At 44.4% G+C, this 12,111-nt stretch overlaps 1 protein-coding gene across 3 annotated transcripts in view; it reads left to right on the plus strand.

The window, feature by feature from the left end:
- Positions 1-12,111, plus strand: part of LOC144141176 (growth arrest-specific protein 2-like) — a 273,543-nt gene that overhangs the window by 245,821 nt on the left and 15,611 nt on the right. For all 3 annotated transcript variants that reach the window (XM_077672733.1, XM_077672735.1, XM_077672734.1), the window contains one exon: positions 1,104-1,202. In XM_077672733.1, coding sequence (XP_077528859.1) covers positions 1,104-1,202 — 99 coding nt within the window. The remainder of the gene's footprint in view (positions 1-1,103; positions 1,203-12,111) is intronic.

Below are 12,111 nucleotides of genomic sequence, written 5' to 3' on the forward strand. Positions count from 1 at the left end.
TGGGTATCGTCGTGTCTGTTTTCGTCTTTTTAAGAGCTCTCTGTTTTTATGGTTTTCCGTAGCATGTCCCAATTCTCTGCAGGTTTTCGTTGTAACGACATTTTTTTCCCTCTGTATAATTAATAAAAACACTTTTTTTAAAAAACAAGGAATGGGCAATCAAGCAAGGTACAAATGTGGGTTTTTGCTTGGAATTGCAGGTTTTCACCGTGAGGACACTTTTTTTTCTCTGTATCGTTAATAAACACATTTTTTTTAAACAAGGAATGGGCAGTCAAGGAAGGCAAAAATCTGGGTTTTTGCTTGGAATTGGAATGTACTGTAGATATGTGCAGGGACAGATAAAAACCGTGTAGGTGTGTCTAGACCAAATCAACTCAAATCAGCACATATTTAGCTTTCAGAAATTAAAGCTGCAAGAAACAATTATTTGTTTATTGTCCATGTATAAACTGCACTAATTCTACTTTCAGCATGATAGGAGGACGTGTATGAATGTACGTCTGAATCGCAACATTTCGATGCCAATGAAGAGTGAAACGTCACAAATGTTTTATTATACGCTATTTGTGCACATACCATGTGAAGGAAACCAATTACCGCAAAAACAAGCTGATAAGTTTTTTGCTTTTGTAAAAAGCCATTCATGATTATTGTGCAAAATCTCAGAAATGGAGCTGTGTTCATTTGACTAACGTGTCAAATAAAATTCAATAAACAGCAAGAAGTGCCTAATATCATTCTCATTATTGGTTTATTTTTTTGTGTGTCTGTATTCTCATCAACATTATCATTACTGTTAGTATTACTGTTACATTAGTAACGACAGTTACTGTTGCATTGTCGTAGCCAATGTGGTTTGTTCTGGTCTCACCATTCTCTCAAGTGGACTCTCAGTGCCTGTTTGCAAATGTGCTTTAGTTGCACACTTTGCGTCGTGTTGGTCTCCATTTTAAAGCTTCGTGCCGAAGCATCGCAACACTCTGCGTTATTATTCAGTGCCCTGCTGCTACATTACACATGCATGCAACGTAGTGTTTCAGCAGTGAAAATGCCTTTCGCATAACGCTTTCAAATAACGACAGCTCTTGTCGTCATTGCAGGTGCGCAAGATCGCCAGCCGCGTGTGCCAAAGTGAAACCCAAATCAAGCGCATCTCTGAGGGCCGCTACTGCATTGGGGGACGCATCTACTTTGTGCGGGTGAGTGCTGCACCAAGCATCGCCTCGAACGACGGCAGAGTGGTGTAAAAACCTTGCGAGATGTCTCCTCGTAAAAAAATATTTAAGTAAAATGGTGTAGTGTTCTTGGTTTGAAAATGGATTTGCAAGTCTGGTGTGGCATTAATTCAAGTGAACTTTACTTGCAGGGAATAAATTGAAAGCTGTTTCGCTTAAGTGGATGTGAGCAGTAGCCCTTGAGGGCCACTTGGTTATGTGCAATACCAGACAACGTGCTTTGGAGGCTTTGACTTGCAGTGTCACTTACGCGATATTTTTTTTTCTATGACTTTATCCCCTTAAAGGAGCCATGAAGACAAAACACAAGTTTGGTTCATTCAAAAGATTGCCTCGTTAGAATCATACTGACTCCCCTTTTAGCGTAAACTTCGCTCAAATAAGCCGTATAATTAGTAAAAAAAGGAAAGGCCATGCGACCCACTAGCTGATTTCCCGCAACAGAACCTGTGGTGTCATACGAGCCCAGCTGTGTGATTGGCGGAGGCCGGCAAAAGCAAACGCAAATTAGGCAGAGCTTATAAGTGTGCCGAATGAGCTATTTGGGCCTAAATGTAATGCATATCCATTTTCCAGCGGTGAGAATGGTGAGGTAAACAACAAAGTTACGAAAATACACATAAACATAGAATACCGATGCGCTGTGCTGTTGGTACTGGGCGCACTATGCTTGTTTTATTTAGCTGCATAGCAGTCAGACGCTTTCGAGTTGTCTTATACGACGTTGGCCGATTGGCGTAAGCGGCGTTGCTTTACGTGACCCTGTTCGTCAAGCATGCCCCATGTTTCACGAAGCGATTACTTTCTACTGTAACAAAAACAAGCCAGGTGCAAATACGGTCAAAAACAAAGCAACGGCGGAGGGCTGAGTATGCTAGCGCCATCTGGGAAGTTTGATGGCGAGCAAGGCTGCAGAGCCAAATGGCGCAGTGTAAGTTTGTTTGTATACGCGCCGTTATGACTTCATTGTAGACGTCACCAAAACACACGATTTGGCGGGAGAATCAAAAGTTTAACCTAAAGTGATTAACTTCTCAGCGAATATGGCCTCATTTGCTGCCACGCAAGCGCTCGGGACGCTATAAAATTTTAAATGTTTCGAGTAAAATAAACTTGTATTTTGTCTTCATGGCTCCTTTAAGGTGATATAAAAAAAATCTAAGCTCGCCATGAGCAGTTGCCACTTTTTTGCTTATGCCGACGTGTGGTCGCCATGGGTCTTTCGAAACATCCCAAGAGGCTTTTGACAAGCCCAGCTCGTCAAATGGTGTTTTTTCACTTAAATGTTGGTGGCAGCGCAGGTACCATCATTGGCATTTTTGTTCAACTAAAGTGTGCCTGCTAGATTGCGGAATGTGTTCCCTGTGTTTCCTGCACGTTATAAACAAATGCGGCCCCCATCTTTGCATCATTCTCGAGCAAAATGTCTTTCTGCTTCCGATGATGAGATTGCGAGTGATGATGTCGGTGTTGCACTTGATTCTTCAAGTGAAGAAGATAGTGATGACGTTTGTGTGGACAGTGACTGTGAATTTATTTCAGAGAATACACATCAAATGCCCTAGGTACGGGACACTGTTTCATGGTGGAGTGAGGAATGACCAGCAACACATTATTATCTGCCGTAAAATGCAAACATTTTTCTCAACTGAAATTTGGGCGAGTTCGTTATACATTCTGCGAATAAGCGCAGAAGAGACGACACGTAGAACAGAACACACAGGACGGCGCACTGTCCTGTGTGTTTTTTCTACGTACCGTCTTTTTTGCGCTTATTCCCAGAAAATGTTTTTCTGTTTTGAACACGTTACTGAAGTATTTCACGCCTTAAAAGAAATTGCCAATTTTGGAACATAATTGTTTTGCTTAATGCATTCTTAATGGGTTAATTAGGGGTTTCAGGCTCCAAGAGAGTGACGTTACTTAGCAATGTGCTTTCTTCGTCATCGACAGGCTTCACGCATGGCAGACATGATATTCAGTGGTGGGGCATTATGCAGTCTTGCAACATTAGAAGTCAATTTATTTACAGTAGGTCTCATGGACTAGAGGCTGGCTGACGAGGTCCTTTCCTCCATGTGGAGTTTTGCAGCTACAAACGGGCATATGGCTTAGTCCAATCAAATTTTGACAAATTTAAGGGACACTGAAGTGAATTTGTCAAGCTCCCGTCTTTGCTTGCACTGCGTAGACTGGCTCAAATTAACACACTTTTCATTGTTTATTTGGTTGATAAGTCGGTAATTATTTTATGAAGCCTGAAAAAAAGAAACTACCATGCGCGGTTCGCGGCGGCCGCACCAACTAAAGGCTGTGACCTCAGGAGGAGATGCACCGTGATTGGACGATGTCCAAGGTTAGCATTCAAAAAAGTTCGGTTTCGGTTCTGTAAAACAACATGCTTAACATCTGACATTATCGTTGGATGGGCATTCTCGATATCTTAGTAATCGTCGTACCGCGCTTCTGCCATGTTGTCGGCTGTAAAATGCCCAAGATAGGCCTCCCAGGACGGCTTGGAATCGTAGCAATCACTAGCCGAGGCTTACGCAGTGGATGAACACCCTCCGCGTCCCCGCAGACGCTCAAATGCCATGCGCTTTTCCCCCATATTTGGACCTTGCCTCACTCATGCCTGTATCGTAAAAAGCGTGTTTGCACCAGGCCAAGGGTCTGCTGATTCTGGCCTGTGCCCACTGCCCGCAAGCAGTCGGTGCTTATGGCAACAGCACGCCAACGAGAACTCGCTAGCGCGCCAGTGTCAGCCTGCGCGCGTTCTGTGAACTAGTTCGTGGAGCAATGAACGTTGCGGCCCAAAAAAAGGTGAACTCAGCACAGAAAACATTGGCGGAAAGCGAAAAAGTTAACTTATAAAAGAAAAGCACGTACCCACGGGGATTCGAACTTGCGACTTGCAAAACACTTGCGCCGACATACCTAGCGCTCCAAACCACTCGGCCACGGGCGAGCGCTGCTGGCCTTGGAAATATAAAGTATATAATGTATAACCAGTTCACACTTTTATTTAGTTTTAGCATTTCAAGCAGGTTAGGTGACTATTTTTTGTATCGCGCTCATGCAGTAAGAACCCGCCCAGTTTCCACAATATCTCATGTCTATCAATTGCATTTCTTAGACGGAAAAGCGTTCGCAGATGTGTGGTCGTGCTGCTGACCGCTGTGCTTGTTCACCCAGCGCAAAAAAGTGGTTCCTGCTCCCTAGTTTTGCGCTGTACGGTAAAAGTTTCAGTTATTTTATGTCCTTAGTACCTATATTGACTTCGCTGACTCTTCTCCTGCCTTCAAGTGGCCTTAGATTTTCCTACTAGCGTACCAGTCAGCGAAGCGTCGCCTGTGCACTTGTGCAGCGCTTGTGTGGAGCGACCCAGACTCGGAGCTTGATACAGTGTACAAACTAACAAAGTAAAGAAAGGCACATTCTTCCATTCACAAACGTGTTGTGGCTTAGTTTCAACTGAGCGAACGAATTGCAACAACTTCTCGGCGGCCAGCAGACTAAACGCTGGGCCGACTGACTCTGTCGAAAGGTCGGCGAGCCATGCAGTAGCGCAGCCAATTGCCAGCTCATCTCCTCCTGACGTCACACGAAAATGCTACAGAAAATGAGCGAGAGTGCAAATAGGAGGACAGCATTTTCAAATTGATTTTTCTACTAAATAAATTCGCGTAAACGCGCTCAGAGTGGTCGAAACATGGCCTATGGACTCCGGACTACAATTTGCGCTAGTAATCCCGCAATGTTTACAAATCACTTCAGTGTCCTTTTAAAACACAAAGAAAGATGTCAGTACAAATGCAGGGGCAGATATTGAAATAGTTAACCGTAAGACACATTATATGACATATTCCCATAACACATTGCAAGCAAAGAATTGAGAAAATAGCAAAAAAAATTTTTCCTTGTAGTCGCGCTGAGAAACATGCACAAAGGTGATAAGGTGATGTGAAGCTAAGGTTCAGAAGTCTTTTTGGTTGGTGGCAGAAAGGGTTGACATCTGCATTTAAATACTTTCGGCAATATGGTTAGATCAAATTTTCTTTTAAATTTTGGTGCAGAAATGGTTGCGTGAACAATGTGGTATCATTGGATGTCAAGTTTTGATAAAACTTCAATGAAGTGACACGGCTCTTTTGGGTTGGTGGTCAGGGGTTGTGGGTATGTACTGTACGAGGGGTGGTACAGACAGAATGAAGGTAAAAAAAAAATGGGAGCGTCTGCACTCCGTGGATGATGGCGAGGGTGCGGAGTACAGGGGGGACTTGAAATGACATCCAAGTTGCGCCCTGACCGTCGTTCAATTTGAGCCGTGAGTTGCAACTTGATTATTCCCTAACTGAAACTGCAACTCACAGCTCAAATTGAATTTTGTTTGATTTTCGCTCGATGGTGGGGTGTGCATGAATGGATGCGGACAGACATTGGGAGGTCCTAAGGTACTCCGCACCGTTACAGGCGAGGGAGTAAGCCGTTTGACTCTCGGGTGCTAACTCACGGTCGTAGCCTAATGGTAAGACGACTGACACTAACTCTGCCTGCTCTACCAGACACAGGCTCGAATCCTGCCGTTGCCTGTGTGATTTTTTTGCGATTGTAAATGCTACGCGCACGGACGCGGACGGACATTTTGCGGTCCTAAGGTACTCCGCACCTAAAAATTTATCATCCCTTCTTAAATAAAGTCGACAGAAGCACGAAAGCTTTTTCTCATCAAAGCTGCGCCAAAAGTGCGTCAGAACCATCGCTGAAAGCGCATCCAATCGATCATCAAGCTTTCAAAGACCCACATAGCAAATGAAGAACAAAGCCATGCGACGATTTTTGGCGCACAAAGTGAACACATGTACGAACAGTCTAAATGTATACGAACACATGGTTTATGATATAAACTTACATTATTGCACTCCTTCTCCATGATCGATGTGTGTATTGTCTAATTTAGGAGCGTTCCTTTGTCGAGGTTTTCAAGTAACTGTTTTTGACACAATGAAAGCCCAGCTTGACGCATGCGCTGTATCTCCAGAGATCTCATCAGAGCTTTTAGGTTGACCACCCGGCCTATGGGGAAGTGCATTAGCTTTTTCACAGGATGCCATCGGTCTCCACTAAGAAAAATTTCACTTCAGAAGTGATGATTGTGTAGACTGAGTGTCCTAAACACTGAAATATGGTTACCAGAGTTGGGAGGGGCGGGAAGTGACTTCTAGGCTTGGTTTTTCTAGTATAGTAGCACAAGCGCTGTAATCAGAGTGTGGCCTTGCAAGTTACTGTGTTTTGAAAGAGCATATGCTGTTCTGCTTGACTGCAGTGTAGTAGGTCTTCTTAGTGTTCCTAGAACTGCAAATTTGTGTGGAGCCACGAGATTTTTTCAGCAGTCTCGGATTCGGTTAAGATTTGAAAGTTATTGCGATATTTAGGTCTCTTTTAAAACATTGCCGATTTCCCAGGAATTTTGGCGAAAATCTGCAATCTGAAAAAACGTTGTGGTTGATTGATGTTAAACTTATATTGGAACTCGGAAATAACTTTTGCCAGTACGGCGTCATGCCAACGAGTTTCTGGAAAATAAGTAATGCTCCGATCGGCAAAATTGTGGTTTCTTTTTACAAGGTTGCAAGCATTTTTGGGGCCTAGACAAGGGATGCTGATGGTTTTACTGATGACAACTTTCCACACGTAAAAAAAAAGCAAATCAATATTAGCTCCCAGGGCTTGCAGAACCATAACTGCTAGGTACCCTGAACTTTATTTTAAGTACTTTTTCTTTCTTTCTTCTACGCGGCTTTACAGAAATCTCAAGATTTCTTGTGCCCATAAAACAAGAGATTTTATTTTCGAAGTGGTGGTCGCATCGACTGTGAGGTGCCAAAGGGCTCGCAGTAAAACATTGAAACATTAATTTTTGGCAAACTGCAATACTATGTGCCCTTTCTGGGCTGTTCTGGGAGGCATATTTTTGTTTCTGGGACTTGAGACCCCAGGAGCTGTCTCCTGTGGCTTGAGTGGTGGCTTCACCACGATAAGGGTCAACCCGCAGTGAAGGTGCCTTTACAGAGCTTTCTAGCTTTCTTTCTTTTTTTTTTTTTTTGTATATTTGGCAGTGAACTAATCGCATTGACATGGCATCTATAAGCAGACTCATTTTGTTATACTGTGTGCTTCAGCGAATTTAACAATTTATTTCGCAATTTCTTCACATTTCTGATTAAAATTCTGAAGCTTTCCCCTTTGTTAGCTGCAGTTGTGTGATAAAAGTCCTTGTGGCTGCCATTACGAAGAAATGCAGTTGGAGGCACATATTTTTGCTTTTTCAATATGCATTACACAATGGAAATTCATATAAGTTGTCCCCGAACAGGTAGATGTTATTGCAACTCTTAAACATCGCAAATCATTTGATTGTACCGGAATTAAAATTGACGTGTTAGCTACATTTTTCTGTCCCGCAAACATGGAAGCACTGAGTGGCCAGTCTCCTATCATTGGCATCGGTAGCTTTGTAAGTTCATGCTCGTGATTTCACGATCGCACTAGTGGCATAGTTCAGCTTACTTCTTGGAGCACCTGATCTGCCGAGCATTAGCAATAACGTAACGAGGGCAGCGGACAACTGAATGACAGCCCTGACTATGTGACGTACAAGACTGTAAATTCGGGGAAAACAAAAAAAACAAAAACAAAGCTGATCATTGCTCCAATAGTGAAGGCGACGATGGGTGGGATGGTTTTCTTGCAAATCGCAGCTTGTTGGTCCTTTTGTGGGAAAACGAGCCCACAATGGAAGTATAGTTTACTAAGCAGCACTTCTGGATGTCATAGCAATCTTAAGGACAGGCAGGAACTGTGTGAATGAAGTGCCTCTGATGACATTACCGTGACAAAGAAGTGGTCTTCCTCAGAAAAGGGCACGCAGCAGAGAACTGGAGTGCTTCCGTGACGAACCAAGCCGATTGAGCAGAGCGGACCCAAGCCTACTGAAAGCGAACGATGTCTTTAACAGAGAGCAGGCTACCCAACATGCAACAGGTGCAACATACGGAAATTTCAGCTGATCGGACAGAGGGCAGAGAACGGCGTGTTCAAAGTGCCCGTGCTTTGAAACCATGAAAGAAAGCAGTAAGCTACCGAATTTACTTGAATCTAGGCCGCCCTGGATTCTAGGACGACCCGCAAAATTCCGAACGTTATAGAATAAAAAAAAGCTTACCTTGAATGTTGGCCGAATGAAAAAAAAAAAAAAAAAAAGGCAGTGGACTGAGGCTAGAACGCGTATTTTTAACGCTTGCGGCACTTGTAGCATGTTCAATGCTCACTCCTCGTCGTCATCTGCATCGAGGGCACCGTTCACCCAACCATTCTCATGGGCTCGTACGACGACGTTCTTAGGGAACACTTCCCGGGCCGGAAGAGCCTTCCTCTTAAAAAATAATGTACGGCGGCAGCTTTCGCCCATCAGCCGCGCAACACGACATCACGGTGGTGAGCTGCTGCAGTTTTGGCTTCCACTTCTTTCGTGTCCTTCTCATTCACGGTGTCGGCCACAGGCATGCCAAAGTACACTGGGGTCTGATCGGACGAGTCGCACCTTGATAACAAAGTGTTGGAAGCTTCTCCTCAGGGTCAGGGGGTAGCTCTTGGCACACAGATGTCCACCGTAGCAGGCTGAACCTAAAACACTTCATAAAACGAGTGACCCAGCCCTTGCTGGCCTTGAACTGAGTTCGTGCGACGCCTCGTATGTTTACGATCTCCCTCGCCTTCGCCTGTACCATATCTATCGTCTCAGGCGCTCCACCTTCCCTTTGCTGCCGGATAAAGTCGGCAACTTCTTTCTCCATTTCGTGGTGTCGACCTTTCTTGGGTCCTGTCATTCGCTTGGAAGCGCAGTTGAAAAGTTCGTTCCGCTGCTTCCGCCATTGGTGTATGTTCTTCTCACCGATGCCAAAGTCGCGCTGTGCTTGGAGGTTTGAAGTTCTCTCGGCCTCCTAGGCTTCACTTTCCACTTAACCCTCTGAGGGTCACGGCCGTACATGTATGGCATCGGCAAACACTTTCAAAATGGTCAATGACGTACATGTACGGCATCGCTTGTATCTTTAAAAAGCGCGCCTTTTTCGCCAACGTCTCATGCTTGGCATGTGCTGCCAGACTTCGGAAATACACCAAATATTTTTCTTGCGCCGATGGCTCTTCTTTTTATTTTTTTTTATGATTTACTTCAATGGCGCGCCGGCTACCGCTTGCGGATCTCCTAACGAGGGTGCGCGCTGGGTATCGCCCACCAAGTACCCGGGCGCCTCTGGCTTCTTGCGCCTGCCACAGACCAAGGTCGCCTGCGGAACTGATGAGGCTCTTTTCTCGTTTTTTTTTTTTTTTTTTTTTTTTTGTATTTTATGAGCAGTGCACCATCTATCGCTCCCGCATCCGGCCACGCGCGCCGGCAGGTGCTCGGGGGTTGGTTTCGGTATCGTCCTTCAGGCGCTTCCCACTCTTTGCGCTCGCGAAACTGATGTCTATCTTATTTTGACTCACTCAGAAGGTGCCGGCTTGTTACTCCCTCGTTTTTATACAGAAATTTTCTTGTGTAACGCCATAATAAACCACATGTATGTAACAAGACAACAAATTTTTTTGTCACTTTACGGTCACCCAAAAAAAATTTTGATTATTTTTTCTCAATATAGATTCGTCCGTAGAATATAAATCCGCAATAAAAAAAATCGACCCTGGGGGGACGCATTTGGCGAAAAAATTCGACCCTCAAAAAGCCGCGGTGTAGTGGCACCGCTTGGTGGGCACTGTTGTGGCACGAACACAGGCACTTCTCGAGGTCACGAGGCGACGTTAGCAAGCAAGCACCGAACACAACGTTCAAAGAAGCAAAATGGAGCCTGCAAATAGAGTGTACTAGAAAAAGTTGCTTCTAGTACACTCTACTGCAAACCTGCTAGCTGCAAGCCTGTCGCTGAAAGGTGGCGTTGAGTGTCTAGCGATGGCAGGAAAGCAGCACCCTTGAATCTAATCCGACCCCCGGCTTTCGTAAATGACTTTCTAAGAAAAAGTATCAGCCTAGATTCGAGTAAATACAGTAAACTGCTCAAAAGTTCGAAGAGCTTTGGATAGAAATGGCTTGCACAGCCGTACGCTCTTTACTTAGGGAGCTGAGAAGGTGCTCCTTTCTGGAAGACAATCAGGACATAATACATAAACATGCATGGCTATGAAGCCTTCTGCTCTTGGGTCCTCAGTGTAAATACAAGTGTAGGTGCTTCAGTGTTAAATGGAATAAGTCTAGACTTCTTTAGAATAATTTACCTCTACTGCACTGTGGCTTCCGCCTCAACTCATGGGGCAGCCATGGAGACATGGAATGTTCCGAATTGTTCAAGTTACTTTCAAGGAATGGCCGTGGTACCTTTTGTATGTGAAGACAGTTCCTGTTGACAATGTGTTCATGCAATGAATTCAAAATGATCACAGCTTATTGTTTACAACCTCGTTTGTCCAGAAATGGAGGCTAATTGTTCGTAGAATGGGCTTTAAAATTAGAACAAATCACCTGTAAAAGGTTCTGTCATGTCGTACTGGATATCTACGAACATATCTGTGAGGCTCTTTGGCTAACAGTCTTGGACTGAGCGCGGATAGCGCAGATTGGGTGGGGCGCACAAAACAGATGTTTGTTTAGCAACTTGAAATTTCAGTTGGGGCGCCGCAAATTACGCGAGAACGCGCTAAATATGTTAATTTAAATACGTTCTTAAACCACTTGTCAAGGGACCACCTACTAGGGTGGCTACCACCTACTAGGTGGTAGTATCCCAACCACAGGACACCTTGGCCAATGACACATTCGCGCGGTCCCTTGAAAGTCGTATTATCAGGGTTCCACGGTAGTCAGATACCCATAGAAAGACCACAAACACATTTATGTGGGACAAAGGCAAGTACACCCATCATATTGGAGCAGCTGTGACCAATATTTTAGCTCTTGTGTCCCCGTGCATGACATCAATGATAGATTCTTTGTTCTCAAGCTCTCCCAGTCTCGAGACACATTCTTCCATACAAACAAAGTCATCGTCCGTTGACCGCCCAAACACTTCTGGAAATTTAAGGCAGGCTGTTGGCTTTAATCGGCAAAACCAGCAATGGCTTCGTTGCACTAGTCAGGAGAATTAAGAATGTTGTCACTGGAGGCAGGGAAATGAACACGACGGGAGCAGTTTAGGAAGGACTACCATTCTTTTGAAACGTTGAGGCCAACCTTACCCACCTTGTAAATCCTTCTTGCTGGGGAGGAAAGCCAGATTCTTGACTTGCTGTTTGAATCAGTGTCTAGTGCTCTGTTCATACGAAACAGAACTGGAAAGTGTTGAGAGTGCCATCCAGATGTAAAAAACTGTCAGATACTCGTAATCAGACAACTGTGTCATTGTGGTATTTGGTGTAGAGGCATTGCCTCTGCCTATAGATGTCATGGTCATGGGCTCCAGTCACCCTCCATATATGTTTATTCGTTTGTTTGTTTGTTTTTGGGCGTTGTTTTGGCTAGCGTTTTGCGATAGCTACACTTCGAGTCCGCTTTATAATTCACGCGGTGAAAGCAGTTGATTTTGATTTTTACTGAATCCACAGCCGACATAGCCGTCACTCGTGTTATGTCAAATCGTTTGTAATTGTTAACAACTGCCATATTTGCACAATTCTAATGCGCACCTTTTTTCGCTACAAGTAGCCGTAAAATTTGCGCGCGCATTTCAGGCGGGCTCAAAATCGAAATCGGCTTTCAATGTACTCCGCTTTGGTTTTAATGCTCGAAAGAGCTGGATAAGCAAGTGTATGAAGCACAAGG

Source organism: Haemaphysalis longicornis, unplaced genomic scaffold (assembly GCF_048455015.1).
Source record: "Haemaphysalis longicornis isolate Haplotype H1 unplaced genomic scaffold, Haemaphysalis longicornis Haplotype H1 scaffold_6, whole genome shotgun sequence".
Lineage (NCBI taxonomy): Eukaryota > Metazoa > Arthropoda > Arachnida > Ixodida > Ixodidae > Haemaphysalis > Haemaphysalis longicornis.